Source organism: Molothrus ater, chromosome 18 (genome assembly GCF_012460135.2).
Source record: "Molothrus ater isolate BHLD 08-10-18 breed brown headed cowbird chromosome 18, BPBGC_Mater_1.1, whole genome shotgun sequence".
Lineage (NCBI taxonomy): Eukaryota > Metazoa > Chordata > Aves > Passeriformes > Icteridae > Molothrus > Molothrus ater.
Genome location: NC_050495.2, coordinates 3,290,036 through 3,314,172, shown reverse-complemented (window position 1 = coordinate 3,314,172; position 24,137 = coordinate 3,290,036). Strand labels below are relative to the sequence as shown.

The following is a 24,137-nucleotide window of genomic DNA, read 5'->3' as shown; positions in this document are numbered from 1 at the left end:
ACCCAAGGTTTAGAAAAGCTGAGACCCAAGGCAAGCAATGCACAGGAATCTGCAAACTCTGTGCAATGCCTGCTTGATCAGAGGGATGGAGGGGTTAATACAAGATTGAAACACAACCAAAAACCCCACAAAGGGGTACACAAATGAGAAAGGGAAACCAAAGGATCAACAATTTAACAATTTCTCTCTCCTCTTCCTTCCCCACAGAACAAATGTATCTCTGCAACATTCCACCCTGAGCCCTGGACAGTTGAGTCCAAGGCCAGAGACATGGCAGACAGAATACCCACCTGTCCAGCTTTCCAGGCAAACTGCTGTGCTTTGCACCACATCCAGGACGCTCTGAAAAGCCTGGGAGGTGACATAGAAACCTTCTGCACCGAGAGCTCCAAGGGTCTGGTCCAGGCCAACCTCAACCAGCTGGGCACCACACTGAGCCAGGGCACTGCCTTCTACACCTGCAGCAGCCAGCACCTGCCCCAGCTGCAGCCCCAGGGCCACAGCATGGGCCAGGCAGACACAAAAACCTACATCTGGTGGGTGCTAAAGAAATACGAGGACATCATGCAGCTCACGGGAAAGCTGTACTCCACAGCAGCAGCTTGATGTGCCAGGATGAAAAAATAACTTGAAGAGAGGTCTCTGGAAATGAGACCTACCAGGGGTTATGGGATCAGTTTGATGACATTGATAATATACTTGCTATTCTCTCTAACTATATAATCCAGTTTAATTTAATATTTAAAGCATGAATGTGTTATTGAATGTATTTATTATAAAACTATTTATATTGTCTTATTTGCAACAGCATATAATAAGGACAGACTAACGTGAGTCAAGGTAATTTAATTAACTAGTCCTGACATATATAAACGAAGTATATTTTCAGTAATTTTAATGTTATTTATATTTTTATCTTGCAGTTGTTTTTCAAAAGAAAAGTTGATTGTCAGCAGGCTGATCTTGTACTTCTCTCTCTACTAGGGAATTTTATTTATGAATTTATATAACACATCTATTTTTATAAATATATTTAAGCAATTAGTTTATATATTTATTTATTCATATTTTAAACTCTTATATTTTAATACTGAGAAGGATCTATTTGCTATGTAGTAGATGAATGGTTTTACTAATTTCCTGTTACCACCCTTGGATAGAAACTGGAACTTAATTAAAATATTAAATAAAACAAATATTGCTGGATTCTTTTTTACGAATTCTTTTCTACAATATATTTTGCACTGGCCTTGGTCTGCTCAAACTTCTCCAGGAAAAGTGGGTTTGATATCAACTGAGTTACACTGCCAGCCCCCCAGAAGTCTGAGGGGGGATCCTAGAAAAGCACTCAAGTTTCCCAAGAGGAGCTGAGGGACCAAGCTCCTTGCTGGAGCCAGGGGAAGAATTCCTCCCAAACAGGGCCCATTTCAGACACAACTGTGGAGATGTCACATAGTGATGACATGAAGAAGGTAAAACCTCAACCTCCTATCCCTCATTTTCAATAGAGAAAGAAGAGTAGTTGAAAAAAAAAAAAAATCACTGCCTGGGGTTGTGCTGATCCCCAAGGCTGAGTCAACACCTGCCTGACCTTTTCAGGTGGGGTCAGCAAACCTCTCAGAGGAGGAAAACAGTCACAGCCCGAGGGTTAAACATCACCCCTGTGAAGGACTGACACAAACCACTTCAGCCTTGCTGAACCAGAGGATTATACAGGGCTGCTCCCTGTGGTTTCCTCTCCCATGCATGGCTTTTGTTTCACCTTCTGAAGATATAAATAGCTCAACAAAAGTGTTTTCCCTAGAAAGGGAAATGTTTCCTCAGCAGTGCTGAGATGTCAAAGTGAGTCAGAAGGTCTGTCCAAACGTCATGGGAAGAGCTACCTGAGACAGAAGAGTTTTCTTCTCCAGAGGGAACACTCAGAGCTACCTGAGACAGAGGAGTTTTCTTCCTCAGGGGGAACACTCAGAGCTACCTGAGACAGAGGAGTTTTCTTCTTCAGGGGGAACACTCAGAGCTACCTGAGACAGAGGAGTTTTCTTCCCCAGGGGGAACACTCAGAGCTACCTGAGACAGAGGAGTTTTCTTCCCCAGGGGGAACACTCAGACAGTCACTGCAGAGAGGAAAAGGCACCAGCCCCACACCTGCAGCCCTGTGGCCTTCCTGGTGCAGGGTTACCAGGCTCACATAAATCCTCCCCAGCCCTGAAGGGCTGCACTGGGGGATACACCTGTGCCACAGGGAGCATCTCTGCTGTGATCATGATCTGGTCACCAGCAAAGATCTCCTGACATGCAGTTCCCCTTTTATCCTGGTCGAAAACAAAACTTTTGAGGCCTGTGAGGAATGAAGGGTTTGGATGGAGGAGGCACAGATGGGCTCTTAAGGAGTGTCAGAAAGGAGCAGCAGGACCCAGGGATGTGATGAGTCTCATCTTTCCTGGGTTTGTTTCCATTTGGTGGTGGAAAAGCTTTGGGGGTGTGACACACACACCTTGCTCTGATGTTATCTGTCTGGATGACAACAGGGGCTCTTCTGGGTTTGCACACAGGGAGCTTCCCCAGCACCCAAATAACCATTCCTTGTCTGCCCATCTCCTGGAGAAAGTGCAGAGATGAGCTCCTGAGGGAAAATATAGGTTAAAATAAATAAATAAAAATATAGCGAGCATTCCATTCCATTCCTTTAGAAATAAAGAGAGCCCTGGGCTGTGAAATCACTTACAGCAGTGATTTCATTTGGCATCATTTCCACAGAGCAAGTGTAGGTCCACTTTTGGCAGTGTTGAAGGATTAGCAGTGCCAGCCACAAAAAGAAACCACTTCACAAACTCTTCTGGCACCTCAGCTGAAGTTACAGCAGCCTCCCTGAAATCACCACTAAATCAGTAATACAGAAACAGTGCTCTGCAGCCACAGCTTCCTCCCAGAGAGCTTTGATAGCATCACTGCAATAACTCTGGCATCTGTAGTGCTTGGTCAAGAGTGAAGGCAGGCTGAAGAGTTGGTTTATCACTGTTGAAATAGCACTGCTCTCCACTCCCACCAATCTGCTTTATTTGAGATCAAGTTTGTGATTTCTGAAAAATTAAATGCAGGGTTTTTGAACCCTGCTGTACCTCCTGGAACCGCAGGCCTGACTCATGAGAAGTTCTCATGAGAAATATCAAATCAAAAGCACCAATCACAAGGATAACATCAACCAGCACAAACTCTTGTGCGGTGATTTTAAAATAAAATCCTTCTTTTCACTCTTCTATTACCTTTCACTTCAACTAGAGCCTCACTGCTGCTTCCACTAGGCAAGAAAATCCAAAATGCCAGGGAGGAGACAACTGAAGCACAGAGAGCTGGAGTGTCCTACCAGAGAAAAACAAAAGTCAGTCATTAAAGGCAGATTTATTAATTTCATTTTTAAATGGATTTAAGCAGCTCAGTGCCTAACACCAACATCAATCCCAAAACTCCACAGAGAATACAGAGCCCTGCTCTGGGAATGCCAAACACACGGATCCAAAGGTAACTCCAGCACTGTTCACAGGGCAATGAGCTCTTGTCACCTTTTAGAGCTGCAAAAAAGATGCCAAGGTGCCAACCCTGGTCCAGGAATAATTCTGCTTACCATTTCCTCACCTCCAGTCAGAAAAGAAAGGCATTAAAACCAATTTCTTCCAAAAAATATCCTTTATTGTTTTGGTTGTAAATATAAAAAAATGCATTGCACAATTTAACAGACCTACTGAAAAGTGCTACATATCAACAGCACAACAGAAGTTGTCATGCAACAGAACAGGAAACCTAAGCAAAGCAAGAGCACAACCTGAAGTCCTCACACCTTCAAGCTTTTTTTTTTGTCATTATTTCTTAACAAGAATGAATTCCATTCACTTAAAACACATTTAAATACAAGGTTAGAAGAAGAAAACAATCTATTTATTCACTGCATTGTTAAAAGCCTTGCTCATAACATTGATCTCTTTTGACTGAAAACCTTATTCATGTTGGAAAAGTTCAGATATAAAAAGTTCAGACAGTGGCTAGAAATTAATTCCATTATATACCAAAGGTGTGTTTCATTGTAACTGAAGTTCCTGTAATTGTAACTGAAGAACTCAAGTTCTACAGATAAAGCTACAGTTTGGTTCTACCACTTCTGCTCTACACAGTATAGGGGCAGAAAATCCAACCAAGAATGAAACCAAAGAAAACTTTAACTGATGTTGTGGGAAATATATCAAAAAAAAAAACAAAAACAAAACCCAAACCAAGTAATCTCCTCTGCAACTCAAGTGTATGAATTGAGGAGTAACAGAAAAACTCCTGATGTCTCACCTAATTTAAAAAACTCCTAGAAGTTATCAACAATTGTCCACAGTCCTCCAGACTGGTGTGACTGAATCCCTAAAGAACCTGAACTGGATGTCATCAGCCTTTTGTTTTTTGGTGGTTTTCCATGCAATAAAGGTGGGAAGGAACCAAAAAAAATATAGAAAGAAAAAGGAGAAAACAGTGAAAAACCCATTCAATTTTCAGCAGTACTTTCTAGCTGACAACATCAAGGCAAGAATTATCCACTCCAGAAACTGAGAAAGTGAAACAACCTTCAAGTAAGCGTTATCTTACTGAACATTTCTGCAGTGAGCTTCCCTCTCCTGTTCTCAAACTCCTTTTTAGGAGTTTTGGGCTTTAAAAGCCAACAAAACTAAATTTACCTGTCCCTGTCCCTTCTACCACATGTGAACACAAACACACACAGAGGAATGTAAAAAAACCCTGAAGATACAAAGGGATGCAGGTTGCCAATACATTTGACAGCCCTTTGTCTTTTCAAAGACATCTTTTTCTATCTCAGATGTAGAGGTTGAAGGCCTTGCCTGTTTGCTGGGTTTGGAAGAGCAGAGATGATGTCCATGTGTGCACAAGTGTTCCTGCACATGGCAGTGGAGAGGGGCGGATTCAACAAGGAAAATGCAATTTTTTCCAAACATAGAAACAGTTACTCACAACCTCAGTCTGAAAGAGTCACAGTAATGCCACACAGATAAAACCCTCTAAAAAGCCAGGGAAGCCCCACTTCCTCCATTCTCTGAATTTTCCACACAGCATCATTTTAGGGGGAACAATGGATGACTTATGATTAATCAAATGCACACAGGACACCAAGATCTAAGGCACAGATGGAAACATTCTGGTAGCCCCCACCTTCAAGGAATCCCTCCCCAGGGGTCTTGAAAAGCATGGAAGAACATTCCAGTCAGGTCAAATGGCATTAACCAAGAATCTTTTGGTTTTGTGCAGAGATCAGACTGTCATGGTGAAGTGTGCACCTGTCTCTGATCCTCCTCCTCAGAAATTGCTTCAATTCTAGTTTGCTCCTGGACCTTCACCCCTTACTACTCCTGCTAAAAGGAGGCCAACAACTTCAATACAAGGTAAAAACTACAGCAGATAATGCCCCAGTCCTCCAGAATTTGTCTTTGGGGTGGGGCCATCTACAATATTCCAATTAATACAATTTGAGGTCAGAAGGAACCAGCAGACAATCCCATTTTGACTTTGTGCATATCACAGGCCATAAAGAAGTTATTTAGCCACTCCTTTACTGAGTGAAACATGTTGGATTTGACAGAATACAACTTGTATTCAGTTATATGGGGTTCTCCAAAAGTTTAGCACCAGACAGATGTGAAGCACCTGCAATTCTGTGCAGACTTTAGGCACTGTGTGTTTGGCTTGCTTACTTTGGTGACACTGAGGAAATCTGAGTGCTTAAATTACAAAACTTTGAAAAAAATAAAGTATTTAAATTCCTCCATGGGTAAGAAAGAAAAACTAAGGTGTTTAAACATAAATCAAAGTGGAAAACTATGCAGGAACTAATACATACATGGTCCATCTCTTTCCATACCAATCTTTAGTGGTTCTACTGTTCAGATGTGAGACATAAACCAGCTTTTTTCCTCCTGTGTTTCCAAATGAAGTGAAATCACTCTCCTCAAAAGGCTGACTGATAAAAGAATTCTGATCTGCAATAACAAGGTGACAAGAACATATTGAATCACTGCTCCAAAGAGCAGCCACATCATTTCTGGTAATTGCACTAGTGGAAAGTATCTTTTCACTTTTCCTTTCCTCCCTCCTACACTCTTGCCTAAGTAAGAAATACTTAATTTTTTTCTCTTTAAGATTTGCAGGTTTTTAATAGTGCTTTGAGTTTGTTTCTACACCCCAATTTGTTAAACAAGCACTTCCCCTCCAATTGTAACCAGCTCATGGTGCAATCTGATGGATGAGTTTTCCATCCACATCAAAACTGAGAATGGACAAAGTTTCTGGCAGTTCAGGTGAATTACCTCTGCTGTTCCCTTAAGGTTGCTTTCAGTTTCCAATCCATCCAGTGAGGTATGGGATGTCAGGGTCTCAGTTCTCAGATCCCCCTGGGCTCTGAAGGATGATTGTACTGCACTGTGATTGTTGGGACAGAACTCCCACGCCATCGATACCAGAAATGGTGAAAATCACACACCATCACTGCTGACAAGCAGGGGAGGCATTAGAGAATCTGCTCATCTGAAAAGGTCAGCAAAAACTCTTGGACAATGTGCCTGCTGCTTTCTTGCTAGAAACCCACACATGTTCTTAACAGACAGTGAGGTCCTTTCCATGGAAAGGACATAAAGGACATCCCCAGCTCATCACAGTGTAAAATGATTTTACTGGAGTCAAATTCACAACCAGTGATAAAAACAGGAGGATTGAAAGCACTGATTCAAAAAATTATTTACTTATTTAACACTTCTTACCCAGATGTATCCAAAAGAATATTGCTTAACTGATTACCACAAAATGAAAGATCTGGGAATGGATCCCTCCAGAAATTCTACTCACTATTTAATTACTATGACAACCTTTACACACCATTCCTTGGCTGAGACTTGAAATTTTGTTGCTTCTGTGACAGGGACACAGGTTTTCTCATGTGCCACAAACTTCAAATAATTTGTCAAATCTACTGTAAAAGAAGAGAAAGAAAAGCATGTCCCCCAACACAGCCTGCACAGAGGAAGCTGTGTTGGTACAAAATTGCCATTCTGCCTTCCCCTTCAGTCCTCAGTCCCTCCACGCAGGGAGGGGCTCACCTTTTGTGCCTTGTCCTTCCTACAGTGCTGCTCTCACAGAGGGAGCTCTGCAAGAAAAGCCATTAGCTGCAAGAACTCAGGACAAAGGAGAAACAAGACCAAAACCTCCACCTGTGCTCAGCCCTAGTCCCCAGGCCCATGGTTTCCTTCCAAACTCTGGCCCACCAAGTGCAGGAGATTGGGGACAATGCTGAGAAAAGCTCCTTTCCCCAAGGAGAACCTACTGAGCCCATTTCAGAGTGTGCAGCCCCCAAGGGCTCCAGTTATTCCTCATTTTCCCACTGTGGGAGGCTGCACAGCACCTCCAGCCTGCCCTTGGAACTGGGAGAAAACTGCTCAAGGGAGGTGTTCCCACCTTTGCAGAGCTCTGAACAACCAGGATCAAGTCATGAGTGGAATTACAAGGGTCATGGGATCATCCAGACTACGAACAATCAGCAGGAATGAACATCCCAGTGCTGTCCCAGGATGGACAATCACTGCTGGAACGGGACTCAGTTTACCTGCAGCAGAGCACAGGATGTGCTGAGATTGTCAAAGAAAAATATTATGCAGTATTTTGAGTTTTAAACTTATTTTTACATGTTCTATAATTCATCTTGAACAGAACCTTCCCATACAGACCAGGCCTATAAAGTCCTTCAGGTTTTTCAGACAGAAGGCAAAAAGAAGAAGCAAAAAAAGACAAAGAAGCAAAGAACTGACTGCAAGTCTGTGTGGTTTGATATAGCTTCTGAAATAATAAAAAAGCCAATTTTTTAACATTACAAACTCAATTCTTGTCTCTGAAGTGCTACTACATTTACCTATGGATGTGTTTTATATGTGCACATTTTGTGAGGATGGCAGCTGAACTGTGCAGAGTGCAAGAAAACAGTTAACTGATTAAACTGATATAAATTCATGCATTTATCCTAACTGCAGAATTTATACTATCTAAAACTGCTTTCTTGCACTTACTGCACAGCCTGCTATATAAAAAAAATAAAAATCAGCTACTTTATTTACTAGAAAATAAAGCACATCTTGAAACTGATCAAATGCAATGATACACTCATTAAAATAAAAATACACAAAACAAAGCCTGAGATTTTAATTCTAGTATTTTTGCCATGAGTTGACATCACTGACAGATTTTTCTTCTCCTTTGGTTTTTCATATGATCCTGTTTAACAATTTTCACTATTCAAGTAAAACACATGGAACCAAATACCAGAGAACAAAATAAAAAGCACATTTTGCTTCATGAAATCAGAAGTATTTTTTCCCCTTGAAGAGCACATTCCTTGGCATACAGGATTTACACTTCAGAGAACTGAGGGCGTTCCATTAGTTGCATAAGGATGCATTGATGGAGATCTATTGCTGCCTGCAGGGCTCAAACCTGCTGAGTTTACCTGAGCATGGTGTTTTTTTCTCACTGACAGAGCACAGCACAGCACTGGAGAGGAACCCAAACGTTCTGACAACGCTGCATCACCTGCACCTCTTCTCAAGGCAGGGCCAGGTGCCCTGAACAATGTCTCTGGTGATGGAGAGAATCCTTTCTAAAGTGCACTGACTGGAGGAGCCTGGGCAGGCAGGGCCTGGCAGGGTCTCCACCCCTGGGACAAGCACCTCAGTGTCTTTGGTTGTTAGGTGTCCCCAGCTCTCTTGTTCACCTTCGCCGCGGCCTCGCGCGCCTGCTCCGGCAGCCGCTGCGGGTCCGACAGGATCGAGGTGCTCCTGCTCAGCTGCCTCAGGGTGTTCAGCACCACTAGGAAAACAAAACAAAAGGCAGGAAAGCATCAGGAAAAGCTATTAATCTGACTGATCTCTCCTCTGCAAAACAGAGCCCCCCTTGACAGCTATAAATGTAAATTAAATACTTGTCAAAGGCAAGAGGGAATGGATCAAGCAGTGATGCCCAAACAGAAGGTCACTCCAAAGCTAAATACAAATCTCAGAGGTCTTCCCTCATTATGAGATAAATCACACTGCCAAACATACTCCAACTAGAGCCAAGCTTTTGAAATTTAAGTGTAGTTAAAGACTGTTTAAATTCTGGTGTATTCAACAATTTTTTTTTCTGTCTTCACAGTCAGAAGAGGCTCTTATTTTTTCACTGAGCTAACAAAAAGGAAGCGAAAGCCACATTCAGCATCATGTGCTTTCTTTGTCATACTCTGACTTTTAAGAAATGCTGTTCTATCTTACTTTCTGTGATCTGAAGAGCTGCTGGATGGGAACTCACTTACTTGGCCTTAGAACAGGAAGAGAACAGTGCTGATCCAACCAGGCCAGTGCAGTTTCGTTCAGATCCTTAAAGCTTGTTGTGGAAACCATCCCATTGAAGGACTCAAACAATGGCTTTATAATAATGCTGAACTGCAAACCATCAAATGTTAAGGGAGGCAACAAAGGGGGAGTTCAAAACATTCTATGGGAAAGGCTATGGCAGAGAAAACACTGGATTTCTAAATGACTTCAACTGCCAGAGGGATTGCAATGCTGAAATAATTGTATTTTAAAATATCTTAACACTAAGACTGAGAAAAAAATTGAACCTTAGTTCCTAGTGATATTCACTATATTTTGCAAAATTCCTCCACGCAGACCTGAAGAGGAAAAAAGGAAAAGGGATGTGGAAGTTTTTGAACAGCCTCTGTAACTGTAATTTTTCTTCCCCTGAAATCTTTGCTATTGTCTATGTACATTTCCCAAAAGGCAACTAGAGCTGCAGTTACAGCAGAGCCCACAAAAGATTTCTTGCAGTACAATAACCTGGCATGAAAACCTTGCCTCTGTATTGCATTTTACTTTGCAGTTACCTCCCACATGTTGAGGTGAGCAAGGTCTGCAAGAATCCATACCCACACAGAGATGCAGATAAAAACTGAGGACGTTTGCTATTTAATTAACTTGGCTTTAAGTCACAATATCAGAATCCCAAGTTCTTGGCTCTAAAACTACCAGTACCAAAGCCCAGGTTCAATGGGTTGGTATAAAAGGATACAATCCAAAACTTCCAGTTCTGCAGGGTCCTGCTTCTCACGTACTCATCAAACATCTTCCTCATGTGGTCAAACCTCTGCCGCGTTACGGGAACCCCGGTAGCAGGGAGCTGCTGCTGGCAAGAACTGAGAAGATGTTTGGAGTCAGAGTCTCACCAAAAAGGACACATTGCCCTTCCAGACTAAACTGCAGCAGGAGAAAATGTGTATTCCTGTTATCTCTGCTGGAGGGGCTTCCCAGGGCATGATCCCCCCAGAGTGTAACTGCTCCAGTTAGGAATAAAAACTGTTTTCCCAACAACTTTGTCTATATTCATGCAGCAAAGTGATTTATCAAGCTGCTACAAAAACTTCTGGTTACAAACAACAAAACTGAAAACAAAGTATAGCATAGAACAAAGTAATTTTGGGCATCCCTTAAGGACAAGGCACATTAGGAGTCAAGGAAAAATTTACAGTTACTCCTAAGCAATGTTACAGAAGAAGATGTAACAGATGTTCTTATAAAACAGACCCATTTAAAACAAAACCAAGCAGACTTCATTATATTTTGCAAGAAAAATAAAAATATTTTGATTTACTGCTAATTTTAACATCATGCCTAAGCCCAAAACTTCTGCAGATGGAAGTAAAGCCACTGCAGTTCTCAACGTGCTTTGCAATAGCACATCATCATAAACCCACAGACCAAACTGAGGCACTGGGAAGGTGCATTTATCAATTATGTTCAGCCAGTGGCAAACTTCCAGAGCCCAAGTTCTGCGTCTTATGTACTCAATCACAATATTCTATAAAAACTGACTGCATTTGAGAAGAAAACTGCAGCAGAGCCATTGTGAAGAGTGAGAGCTCAATCACCAATGAGCTTAATAAAAACATCCTCGCTGAATTCTTCTCAGAACTATTCTGACACATCCTCCCTGATGCTGCCACTGTCGTACATTCTGTGCTCAGAGCTTGCTGAAAATCCACCCAGTTTGCACCAGTGCCCACCCCACAGCAGCTCTGCTCTGTCCAACACCCATCTGCTCCCTGCTGTGGCACTGAGCACACCCTCCCTGCTGTTCGGCACCACTGGGGCTGCTGCTCTGTCCCTGGGAGTTCCCCGTTCTCACAGGATGGTGGCGTTCAGCTCCTCGATTTCCTCCCGGAGCCGCCTGGTCTCCTCCTGCATCTGGCTCCTCTCCTGCTGCAGCTTGGCGATGTATTCCACTGTCTTCTGGAGTGTGATGGCGTGGCTGATCTAGGCCAAACACAGACACACAGCTCAACTCCTGCAACAACCCGAGGTTCATGAGGAGTTTGTCCTCCTAACCTGCACTCCAGCACCTTTTAATTTTTCTTCACTGTGTGTAAAAGCACAGGGTCAGGCAGAGCAAAACACTTCAGATACTCAACTCTGCATTTCTCTGAATCCTCTTCAAACTCCAGTACAAAGAAATGTGGCTGTAGGGGTTGTCTTCTTCCATAAATTACATTTCTGCTACTTTGTTGAAAGAAGTATTTTAATAATTTAAAATGTTTTATTTCATTATCTGTCCTCTTAAAAATATTTACAGTTTTACTTAAGTAGTGAAGTATGTGCTACATCTCCAGACAGATTTATAGTGCTGGTAGAAGCGCTGCTTTAAGTTGATAATATAAATTATTTAGTTTGGGAAACCTGAAGTTATTAAACAGAAGGACCCATCAAAGGAGATAATAATATTCTTCAGTTTGGAGGAACCAATTAAAAATCTGTACTTGAGAAATAAAATAACCAGACATTTCAGTAAAGCTGAGTTTTCAAAAAGGACTTCCCTTCAAATAGGCTATTCAAGCCAGGAAGTGAAATTCTGGCAACATATCACCTAAATTTCTGAAACTGTAAAAATTATAAAAACAAATCAACATGTTGCACAAAAAGCTTTCATATTTTGCATGTTTCAAAGCTGCTGGTATTTAAAGGACACTAAAAATTTTGTTGTGCAGATATATTTGTATTTCAATTCAGTGAACTAAGTTGACTGGTGTAGCCAGAGTAAGTTTTTCATCTGCACAAAGTCATTGGACAATGAGAAATCAGTTCAGAATTTTTTTCTCTGTGAACCCAAGCACAAGTGACAGGTGAAAGTGGGACAAAAAGACCCTGATTCTTAAAGACAGCTGGGTGGTGTAAAGAGTCCTAGTGAGATTTTCCAAATCATCTCAACTGACCATGCTGGGAGGCAGAGATCTCAATGGTGTAGGAAATCCTAGGAATTTACCTGAGCTTTCCCATTCCACCTCTGCTCACTGCTGTGTTCCAGCAGTGTGTTCTCTGCTGTGCTCAGCTGACCACTCAGCAGTGAAATCACTACATTTATTAACAAGACTTCGAGAATGGCTCCTTCTTACATTTCACATCAAACTGTAAGTGCTGCTGCAGTACTTACCGACTTGGAGTTGGCTGACACCAAGCTGTTCAGAGCACTGAAACCAATCTTGATATTAGACCTTCGTTTTTGTTCTGAAAGATGCCTCATCCTTCGATTCTGCACAAATAAAATCAGCTCAGTCTGTGCTGTTGTCCTTTACTGTTCTACTGCTATGACTATTTCAGCTCCTCAAATTCAGTGTCATTTTTGTTGACTTGTTGGCATTCACAGCCTCCCCTGGAACGACTCTCCAGAATCTTAATAATGAACTGACAGTGTGTTTGTGGACCAACCTGCCTCTGGCATCTGCACCTATTTTAAGCATCACATGCCAGAATGGCAAGGAGAAAATATGAAAGATATTATATTACCTGGAGGTTCTAGGCTTGTACAATATGCACATGATTTGTTACTTGCCAGCAAGGCACACAATGTTTGAAAGATACCATTTGTCTGTGGAGTGCTTTAGCAGAAAGTAAAGGACACCCTACACATCTTTCTAAGCTGCGTCATCAGGAAGTAAAATATTTAGGATTTATATTAACAAAAGAAAAAAGATCAGTAGACCCAGAACTGGTCCAGGCTGTGGTAGAAATACCTTTCAATCAGTAACAAAGAAAACAACTGGCAGGACTTTTTAGGCACAGGAGGATTCTGCAGCCCCTGGATCCCAGGGCTGGGAGCTACCTAAACACTGACAGGAGCTCCCGAGGTTGGTGCCAACAGAAAGAAAATAAAAGGAGCTCTAGTTTCTGCTTGGGCACTGGGAATACCAGATTATTCCAAGGCCTCTGAGCTGCCGAGGACAAAAGAAGCAGCCGGCAGATCCCTTCCCAAAGCTGGGGCCACATCGCCACCCTGTGGCTCCTGCCCAGCTCAGCTGGAGCCTGGAACAGCCAGGGATCAGCCCTGGGATGGTTACACGTGTCACAGCTACAGCAGGGACACACAGAAGGATCCAGGAAGGAACAAAACGACTCCAGATATGACTCTGAAAATCCCCACTCCACACAGAGGTGTGTGCCAGGCGTGTGAAGGAGGTGCAGAGACCAAAACTGTAACAGCCCAGGGATTTCTTTGTTCTGAGTCCTCTTGCAGCAGCAGCCCACGTTGTTCCTATTGCTGCATCACTCAATTACTGCCTTTTCCTGGGAGTCTGCCACAGGAAACCTGGGATGAAGGAACTTCTCTAACAGAGTTTGCACTTTGAGAACCCATTCCTGGAAGAGTGAGGCTTTCTGGCAGCAGTTCACCATCACCCCACTTTATAATGGGGAAAGCAATGTAATAAAGCAGTGAAATGGTTGCCCAAAACCAGAGAAAATGCAGGTCCATGAGCAGAACTGAGATTTCCAGTGCACTCCATGCTTTGCCAAACTGAAATAACCATGTTACCTAGCAATACAGAACTGTTTAATCTAACTTGACAATACAGAGGAACAAAAGCACATACATCTGGAGCCTGGCAAATATCACTGTTTCTCTTGCAAAAGAGTTACTAACAGTACATATCCAAAGCAATTCCTGTCAGAGCAGGTGTGTTTACATGGCTGTAAAGCTGTGTCTTTGCTTTTCCATCTAGTGACCACTTTCCCAGCATCAGCCAGCCCTACTAATTTGTTCCTTTGTTACCTTACTCTCTAGCAGCAGAACAGGCTGCATCCATGGCTTGTGAGCTCTCATGCCAAGCAAATCCCTGCCAGATTTATCAGTAACTTGCAGCATGGTCAGCAAGGGTCTGTTTTGATTGTCCTCTGCAACAGATCTAGACCTGAGTTCAGTCACAGGCTGTAGGTGTTAAACTTACCTTTGTGCCCTAGAGTAACCAAACTGCCACCAACTCACAGGGTACACAGAGCCAGAGAAGCCAGAAGGGGACTGGCACTTGCAGAACTGTTAAGTAATGCTCCCTCCCACAACAGAATGAATGAGAGGGTTACAGCTGATTGTTCTGATGGGGTTTTCATGGAGAAGTTTCTCATACCACCACAGAAAGTGTTCTGACAAGGTCAGCTTGTGTGTGAGGTACAACCAGCACTCCGGTGCTACCTCCAGACCGCTGAGTTCTTACCCCAGTGATTCTCGAGGGGTTTTACAGGTGTAACTCATAGAGTCTGTGGAGCTGCTTCTCTGTGGAGCAGCACAGCATCACTGGAGACATGTAATAACTCAGCAGGTCAAGAACTTCCCCTCCAGCCATGGCCAGAGCCCTGCAGACTGACGAGCCCCAACAGAGCAATGGCAAAAAGCCACAGTTTAGAACACTAAGCCTGAAACCTTTGACAAGTAAACTGACACCTGTCACAACACTCCTGTGAGCCACAGCAGGAGCTGCTGTCACGACCATAAGGACCTGCAGAGGTACAGCTAAGCCTGGCCCCTCTGGTGACACATCCCTGAGGAGCAGAGTAGATTAGAGTCTGACATTTTGGATTGCACAGAGCAGCACAGAGGCAGCAGCAAGCTAAGCTCGACACACAATGCTACTGTCCTGAAGCACAACTTTCTCTAGCTATGCTCAGACATCAGGACAGAAAAGCAGCTATGAAGGCAAAGAAAAGCCCCTCAAAGGAAAGGACACACACCTTAAGTGCAGCCACAGCAGGGTCAGTGGCAGGTTTTCCTGAGCAGCTGTTCTGAGGAGACTGTGGACTGGGGCTCTGCTCAGAGGTGCAGGGGGAAGCCTGGCCTGAATTTTGACAGTCCCGGCCTTCAGAAAGGAAAAAACACAAGACACATTAACAAACAACTTTCTGTAGCAAATGCAACTGCTGAGAAGTTTCTACTCAGAATTGAACTGAAATGCAGTCGGCAACCAAATTACACTGTTTGATGCAGCAACCACATGCTAGAGAAAATCAGGACTGCTGGGAAAGCTCAGGATATCACATGATACATCCTGAATAGCAAGATGGAATAGTCCTTTCACACACATCTTTCAGCAAAGGCATGTTGGATGCACAGGCTGTGACTCCGTTGTCCTGCTGGGCTCCCCCATTTGTCTCTAAAGGCCTGGGACATGATGGTGACACTTACAAGCCACTGACCACCAGAACCAGCCCAGGGAACACTCCACCGATGCACATGCAAAAGGAGTCTTTGCACTTACCTACAAGGATTGTGTCTGAGATCCTCCAGTCAAAATCAGAGCTATGATACTGAACAACAAACCTATTCAGAACTTCCTACACAGATGCCTTTCATTTCTTGGTGACTACGACAGCACATCCTTTTAGAAAGGAGCCACTTACAGGAAACACAAAATCACAGTTTGGGGGGATGCTGCACAGTCATTTAAGACAAGAATTGGAAACTACTGGATGCAACTGAAGCTGTGGGGTAGAAGGGCCTGAAAAGCTTTTCCTTCAATAATTATCCAGAGATCCTCAAGGCCCATTTACACCCTGCCTACCCAACAGAAACACACTTCCATGTGCAGGGGAGAGAATGCTTACAGCTTTCTAACTTACTAGGTGTAGGTGAGGGAACTTGTGAACTGCTACAGTGGGAAGGGATGTGCTCTCCTTTCACCAACACATCTTGGACTACACTAGGAGGAAAGAGATGTGAGACTGTGGACTGGCTTTGTTGACTACTTGGTGCTCGCTGTGCTGGACCAACCAGAATGTTACTACGGAACTCCGTCACCCCGGGAGCCTGGGAACAGCACAGAGACAGCACAGAGGAAAACAGAGAGAAAGAGCAGGAGGGGCAGTGTGGGGGCAGAGGGAGAGAAGGGATGAGAGAAAGGACAAAGTGGGGGGAGAGATTAAGAAAGAGAAAGAGAGAAAGAGAGATTTGTTACCTTGCCTTTCACTAAAAGTAGCAAATTAATACATGATTAACAATCTGATGACATGAAACAAGGGTTAATACATAAGGAATTGGCAGGCACCAAAGTCAGGCTTCTGGCAGGAGACCAGTATCCTTTCATAACTTAAAGCAATATTACAACACATCAACAGCATAATATACTAAAATCTATCTCCATCTTCCTGCACACAACATATTGGGGAAACCCACTCACATCCCCAAGTCATATTTTCCAATATGGCAGTGGAAAGGTGAGCTCCATGGGCTCCTTCCAGCTTCTGCACAGTTAAAGCACAAACCATCCCCATCCACAGCACTGTGAATACAGGCCTCCTTGGAATCTTACTGTTGTGTGAGACAGAGCCTGTCAAGACTATAAAGTGCTTCCAAGCCCATGGAGTGGCTACATTAAAAACAAGCAAACATAATGCTGAATGCACAAATGCATACATTGGGTAACAGATGATTTACTGGACTCGTTACCCGCCTGAGCACATTATGGCTCTGACTACTTGCAAATAACAGGCCTAGAAAACAAATATATAATTGTTTTTTATCTTCTCCTTACTCTGACAATTCCAGCTGGTGCAATTGCAACATTAGACTGAGACGTGGCTGGCGTCAAAATCCCCTCTCTTTTTAAAGGTGCTGGAGTTACAATCACAGCTCTGGACTGTCCCTGAAAGGCAGCTGAAGAACACAATTCAGTTAGAATAGTTAATGATACAAAAAAAAAGATGGAAATTATTTTGTATGAAATAACTTGTCAATAACATGGGCATGGATCAATAGGCATCTATTTGGTACTATTTCACTGCAGTATAAAATGCCACCAGTCTTCCAATAATCACAACCCCTTTAACTTAGTACAAAGGACTTCAACACTCCAGCTATTTCTGAGTTTTCTAGAATGACTGTCACTGTTTCACAGTGAATTTACAGAGGTATGTAGTAATTCAGGGAGATACAAAGTGTCTTCATTCTGTCAGAGCTGGGTTTGACAGGAGAGGACCATCTTCAGCTCTCTTCCATCCACACTTTGGGGTCTCAGGCTTGCTCTGCTGACCCAGGAGGGGTCAATGACTCAATACCTCATGGTTCCTCATATGTGTCTTAAATCCTTTCCCTCAGCACTTCAGCCTACCAGCTTCTTTCACTATCTGGCTATATAGCTGCTTTAGATGACACACAACCACAAGACAACCAAATATGATTGGGAATCAGCATCAAAATTCCACAAAATATGCTAAAGAACCAAGAGTTCTGCAGTGCTTAGGCAGCTAGAGGTAATTCTGAATAGCAGCAAATGTCTCCACATGAATCTGTGAAGATCTCCACGTAACCAATGCAGATGTGCAGTTGCTACCACAGCATTCATGCTGACATTGTTCTTGCCCAGTCTCTACAGAAAATGACTGACCATCCTAAACTGTCACTAAGGGAAGAATCAGGCAAAGACACAGCTTCTGTCTGGGTTTTGATAAAAATGAACCAAACATATTTGGCTTGACTCTTGGCTGCACTGGTTCAGCTCTCCTTTGCACAAACAAAGTCATGATGCAGGAGAAATGTCAGCACAGCCCAGCCCCTGCCAAGCCACCCCTCTGCAGTTCAGCATGAGGACCCCAAAGGACACACACAGCAGGACAGGGAGACAGTGCAGGGTTATCCAACGTCCCCTCCCTGACAGTGTCACCTCTGCCTGCCAGCTGTGTTTTGACTCAACTGGAGTTTCTGCACAGCCTCCATGAGAGAGGCCTGGGGATTGCACAAACCTTGTGCCAGCCCTTGCGTGGCTCTGTCACTGACACAGGGCGTTCGTTCTTCGAGCACTCCCACATCTAAAGCTAGAATCACAACCTTTCCACTGTTCACTGATGTTCAGCTGGACTGGGACATCTCTACTGACCTCAAGAGCCTACTCTTACCAGTGCAGTAATGCTGCTGCACAGGCTTGGCCTTTCTGACTTCCACATTTGGGGACCTGCAGCAGCCAGCAACAATATTTACAAGTCGCTTTACATGATTCATGTTTCTGTCCTACATATGCATCTTTTGCAGACTTTCCTCTCCAAATCAGCACATTTATCATGAAGTGATAGCAGTGAAGTCTTGCACCTAATGAGACAATCTGTACAGGTTTTTGGGTCCTTACATCACACAGTGGTTTTAACACAAGATATAATGTAATTTGCTTTACAGTCAGGAGATGATTTGTTTGTCCTGAACACAAATTACAGGCATAAATGCCTCAGTTACAAGTACTGATGTTTATTCTGTTTCCAAAAATAAAGCTCCAGTATTTATATAAATTCTTGGATTTGTCCCCTGAACTTGATGTCCCAGTAGTTTAGGAACACCGTGATCCCCAAATACATGCCATTAATCTAGATGAGAAACAAAGCCACTGGTTGTGATGGGCTAGAAGTGGATGGTGGAGCACTAGGAAAGTAATATGTGGGGTGAGGAACACCCCAGGAAGCCTGAGAAAAGCAGGAGCAAAGGCTTTCTGAAACTGAGTTGCCTACAATCTTTACTAGGTGAGAAATGCATGTCTCAACTGCTGAAGGTACATGGAATGCTGGTTTATAACACACTGCAGATAGGAACACTGCCATTAACACCCTTGTGCTCTAATCATGGACCAAATTGATCTCAGTGACATCCCAGAATTCCATCTTGGGTCTGCCCTTCTCCTGAACAGTGATTTTTCTCTTTGGTGGGTAACCTCACTGTCAGGCCCTGGCAGACACACCTACTCCCCAGTAAAGCCTGTTTAACATTACTCCTCCAGGCAGGCTTTTTCTTGAATTATTGTTGCACATTTCAAGTGGCTGAAGTCACTTGGCTCCCAGCCAGCACAAGTCTAAAAACAGACTGCAATAATCCCAAGGGTGTTCTGACTGTCCTGCTCCAGCCTTGAGCTTTCCTACAAGAGCCACCTCAAGCTAAATTCTCTCTCCTTATCTTATTCTTTGCCTTGTGCAGCATCAGTGGCTCCAAATCCCACCCAGTGTGGAAGTCCCAGGTGTTCCTATCCTGACCTGAAATCCACTCCTGACTTAAAGCATCTCAAGGGTCTCTAGAGTGCTTGAGACAAAGATCTCGAGCTCCCTCAGGAAAATCTCTTCCTCCACTGTGGCTGAATGCCCTGAGGGGCAGTTAATCCCAACAGCATCACTCCTAAATCCAGGGCTTCTATGGGACAGGAGCACAGAGCTGGTGCAGCTACACAGCCCATCACAGATGATACAAAAGAGACCCCCTTTTGCAGGTCAGCTTTTCACACTCAACCAAACTGCTTCCAGTCCTTGCAGCAGTCCAGAGCATCCCACTGAACAGTGCAGCCACTGCATTCAGCCAGTGGATTCAAGGGTTCCGTGGACACACTCAGCAGCTCTGTTTTGACTTACTATGTAAAGCAAGAAAAGCAAGGAGGTCTTTTCCTCCTGCCTGTCCCACTCAGAAAACAAAGCCATCCTCCCACAGTGCTCCTCACCTGGGGTGATGAAGGCATTCTTTACCACTAAGGACACTGTTTCAAGCTTCGGAGCAGGCACTATTTTTTGTGACTGTTTGGGCCTTGTCCCAGCACTGGCCAGAGGAACAGGTTTGGGGAGTGCAAATGTCAGCTGGGACTGCAGCTGGGGCCGGGGCTGCCCCTGCACAACAGCAGTCTGGAAGGCCAGGTTACAAGGCACTCCTGCCCCCGGCTGCTGCGTGGCCAGCACCAGGCTCTGGCTCTGGCTCTGGCTGAAGGTGGTGGCAGGGGCGTTGTGGGTCAGCGTGGCAGAGGCCGTGTGAGTGATGACCGAGGACTCGCAGAGGCCGAACTTGGGCGTTTCTGGAGCGGCGAAGGCGGCGGGGGCGGGGCTCAGGCTGGAGCCGAGCGGCACCGCGGGCAGCGGGGGCGGCTGCTGGGCGCTCGTGGGCTGCAGCAGCGGCAGCGGCGTCTGGAACACCGACATGAAAGTTTGTGGCCCGCTGAGAGACGAGTCAGGAGGGAAGTCTGCTGGCTGGATGAAAGATCCCCCACTTCTAATGCTGGAACACTGGTCAGCAACGACGTCAGGAATGACAGGAGCAGGTACTGAGGAAGGAATCAGTCCATCGCTGATGTTCCCTGCTGGAAGCGTGCTGGGCAGCGAACCCGACGGCAGGACAGGAGACTGAGAGAAGGAAACATCACTGACTCAGACGTGCCTGAACTCCTCCTGAGAGGAGGAACTCCTCCATGGCTCATGGCAGAGCCTTCTGTTTGAAACCTCTCTTACCTGGGACGAGTGGCTGCTGCTGTCTGTGGTAGCTGAGCTGACAGCAGACACGGAAGGGAAATAATTACTGGAGCGACTGGGTGTGAATAATTCTGAAACATGAAAAGCCACCTATTAATTTTCCTCTTTTCATACTTAAGATACAGCATTGCTAGATCCTAAAATTCACAGGAGTATCAGTATTATTAAACAAATAATGAAACCATGAGCTTTTTGCTTCATACAACTGAGCAGTGAATTGCTGTCTTCAGAGGGGCTTTGGGGCTGACTCCTTCAATTTTCATGCAAACAGGGACAATGCAAAAATCAGTCCTGTTAAAGGTTCATCTACACACAGACAGCCAAGAGCTCCTCAGTGAGTCCCACAAAGTGCAGCTATCTGATGCAGACTGCTTGCAGAGCCAGCAAACAGATATGACACTTTACTTCCATGAAGATCCATAACCATCAAAGTTGTCAGCAGTAGTTTAGTGTTATATGGAATTCTTGACAGTGCCATAAAACATTCAAAGACAAACAAAAAGTTAAATGTTTTCATCACTAAGAAGTGTGAAATGGGGAAACCTTAGATGCTTGTAACACTTAAACTTTTTTTTAAAAACCTAGTTCATAAATCACTGCAATATTTAAGAAATTATTGAACTCTATATATGATTCTTACCCTGAAAAGGCTCAAAAGTATCCATAAAATCAAAATTTGGTTGGAGAGGAATAAGCCCTGGTTGAATCATGTCAGCATTTCCTAAGTGTCCTGCAAAATTCAGGAGACAGATTAGATTAGCTTCCCATCACTCACATAGTAACAGCAGCAGGAATAAAACACTCCACAGCCAGGCTTGGCCAAGATGTTACAGAAAAACTGGTGCTGAAAGGAACTGAGCATCTGCTTCTCTTCAGAGTACAGCACAGTCCAGGTATCAAAGCCATTGGGGAGTGAAACTTTCAATTACTAAAATGGAAGAGGTGAAACCTGAAGGCTCTAATTGAGCTGCACTACACAAAACCTTGCTGGAAAGCACAGCCTGATCCACCACAGCTCATAACAGAGAATTTTAAAATAAACCATCACCCATTTCATCTGCCTTGAGTACAATTCATGTAAACCATGGCTGCTCTGGAGTTGCTCAGACATCCCTGCAGCAAGGATGGTGAACAGTGGACATCTTCTGTCCCATCAGACAGTCAGAGCCTCCAGAGAAAGTTGAATAGATTTTGGGATTGTTTGTACAGATGAAACTTGCACTGATTCTACCAGACAAAGCCAAACAAAAATACACAGGCACTCCCTTAAAAATACACACACAACTATGCTTTGAGATAAATCACAGTGCCTTCACCACTGATAAAGTAAATACTGCTCATTACATATTTATTCAGAGCAACATCAGGGGGCAAAGCTGGGAGCAGCACATAAGAAGCTAAGACAGAAATTAAATTTGGATCATTAAGTGGGACTCTATAACCTACAGAATCATAAGACATTCCCTGACCTGTTTTTATCTGTATCAGCAATATAAGATAGATTTCTTAGGCAAGACTACAAGAGCAGCAAAGCAACAAAGCAGAGTTTTTGTAGGGGTTCTCACTGCAGCATAGCCACAGCCAACAAATACCTATGTCCCTGGAATTTGGCCAGGAAACCAGCTGATGTGAAGAGAGTGTGGAGAACAGGGTGTCGGTGAACTCGGACATGAGCATGTCTGCATCCAGCAGGCTGCCTTCCTCCATGGGCACAGGGGTTTCTCTGCCATACCTTCTCTTTTGCCAGGGAACCACATCATCATCCTGCCGAAGGAAAGGAGGAGAGGTCAGGCTGCCCAGCAATGCCAAAGCAGTCTGGTGCATATCTATAAAAGCAGCCCTCATTTTTCACATTTTTAAAGGAAGAACCTCTCTTTGAGGAGCCATCAAATGGACTGAAACACTTCCGTGGTGCTTCTGATACTGAAATACCAGAACACTCTGGGACAGATTTTTGCCCAAAACCCAGATATTGACTAGAAGGACATAAGACAAATAACAACACTTCCTTGCTTGATTGATTACACAAGTATTTTTGCACGCAGTTTAACAATCCCTTGGTCTGAATAAAGATTAAAAATAACATGACTAGCAAGAGTGCAAAAAACAACTCCTGTCTTGTGAGATGTATTTGAAACTCTGACTCGCAGTGAAGTGCAATTGTACTCCAAGTTTGCACAAGACACTTTTTGCCCATGAAAAATAAAACACAGTGTGACTTGGCTTAGCCATCCCTCACTACAGCTGAGTAAAACTGCACTGCCTTGCAAAAACAGCACAACAGTGCTTCTGACCATCGGTTTATATACCCAAAGTAGGTTTGACAGTTTAAGGGGACATACCACTGTCTCTTTAACCATTTTGTCCCTTTATAGGATCCTGGCATATTATCTGCTTGAGCTGTGGGCACAGCAGGAAGATCTGCAAAACACAGCTCCCACATCTTCACACATCCAGTTACACAAGCAAAGCAGCAGTGCCAGTTACAACTCAGTAACAAGATGAAATCATGTGCCAGCCCTCAAAGAGATTGATCTCTCTGGGCATGCAGTGCTGATTCCCATTTCTTCTATCACAGCACTTTACATTCAGCCTCTCCTCCATCCAATTCAAGCTACAAATCTCACACTGCTCTCTGGGGCACAGAACATTAAGGTGTCTAACCTTAATTAAGGCTTAAGCAAGATGCTCGTTCTTAGATTGTAATCAAAGCAAGCTACTGCATGTTACAGCTTTGTTATCTACTGCGGGTTCTACAAGCACAAATATTGCCACTTCTCAGTGGTGTTACCTACCCTGACCAAACTTGAAAGATCTTCATCTTTGTGTTTCTGTAACTGCAAAAGGAGAACAGAACACAGGGTGAAGTCAGAGTAAGTCCTGTATGTGCCAGTGGAAGACCTGATTTTGCAAAACTTTTAAGACCCAATCATGCACAATCAGTCCCAGCACAATAATTTTTAGTTAAGTGGAACTAATCAGAGAGCATGTCTGTACCAGCTTATCATCTGTTTCAAGTACTCTTGCATGCCAGAAAAACTGATAGAAAAACTCAAAAAGCGACAACATACTGATCAAGCTCAAGCAAACTACTTTCACTATGTAAACCAACAGACCCTTTTCTTGAAGTATGTTCTCCACTTGTGGTATTCCCTAATGACTATTTCGATTCTTCGTTTCCAGTATTTCCCCTCTGTTGCAATGGCCTGAGAACACAAACACATACCATGAATTACACGGAATCACATAAGGGCTGAATATTCAATACATTTCCAAGCAAATATTCAGGCATAAAAAATGCAAAAGAAAGCATGCTAATTCTGTTTGAGCTCATGTATCAGCAGCCCACGCTGTCCCAGAGTTCAGCTATCACAGAGCAAATCTGACAGTACTAACTTCATCTTTCCCACAAAAACCAAACACGAGGTGACATCTGACTGCACTGTCAGCATCTCCCACAGCAGCTCAACCATAAACAAGAGTTAAGAAATGGCAAAAAAA

At 43.8% G+C, this 24,137-nt stretch overlaps 1 protein-coding gene across 1 annotated transcript in view; it reads right to left on the bottom strand.

Annotated features, from left to right (window-relative positions):
* Window positions 1-3,665: 3,665 nt before the first annotated feature.
* The window catches only part of MLXIP (MLX interacting protein), a 43,767-nt gene continuing 23,295 nt past the window's right edge, over window positions 3,666-24,137 (bottom strand). The window contains exons 4-17 of the mRNA XM_036393288.1: window positions 23,753-23,842; window positions 23,432-23,473; window positions 22,229-22,400; window positions 21,277-21,366; window positions 20,616-20,707; window positions 19,841-20,510; window positions 16,910-17,031; window positions 15,999-16,185; window positions 15,114-15,238; window positions 12,547-12,645; window positions 11,248-11,375; window positions 10,135-10,258; window positions 9,377-9,506; window positions 3,666-8,895 (exon numbers count right to left, since the gene is read on the bottom strand). Of these exons, the coding sequence (XP_036249181.1) occupies window positions 8,774-8,895; window positions 9,377-9,506; window positions 10,135-10,258; window positions 11,248-11,375; window positions 12,547-12,645; window positions 15,114-15,238; window positions 15,999-16,185; window positions 16,910-17,031; window positions 19,841-20,510; window positions 20,616-20,707; window positions 21,277-21,366; window positions 22,229-22,400; window positions 23,432-23,473; window positions 23,753-23,842 (2,193 nt within the window). The 3' untranslated portion in view covers window positions 3,666-8,773. The remainder of the gene's footprint in view (window positions 8,896-9,376; window positions 9,507-10,134; window positions 10,259-11,247; window positions 11,376-12,546; window positions 12,646-15,113; window positions 15,239-15,998; window positions 16,186-16,909; window positions 17,032-19,840; window positions 20,511-20,615; window positions 20,708-21,276; window positions 21,367-22,228; window positions 22,401-23,431; window positions 23,474-23,752; window positions 23,843-24,137) is intronic.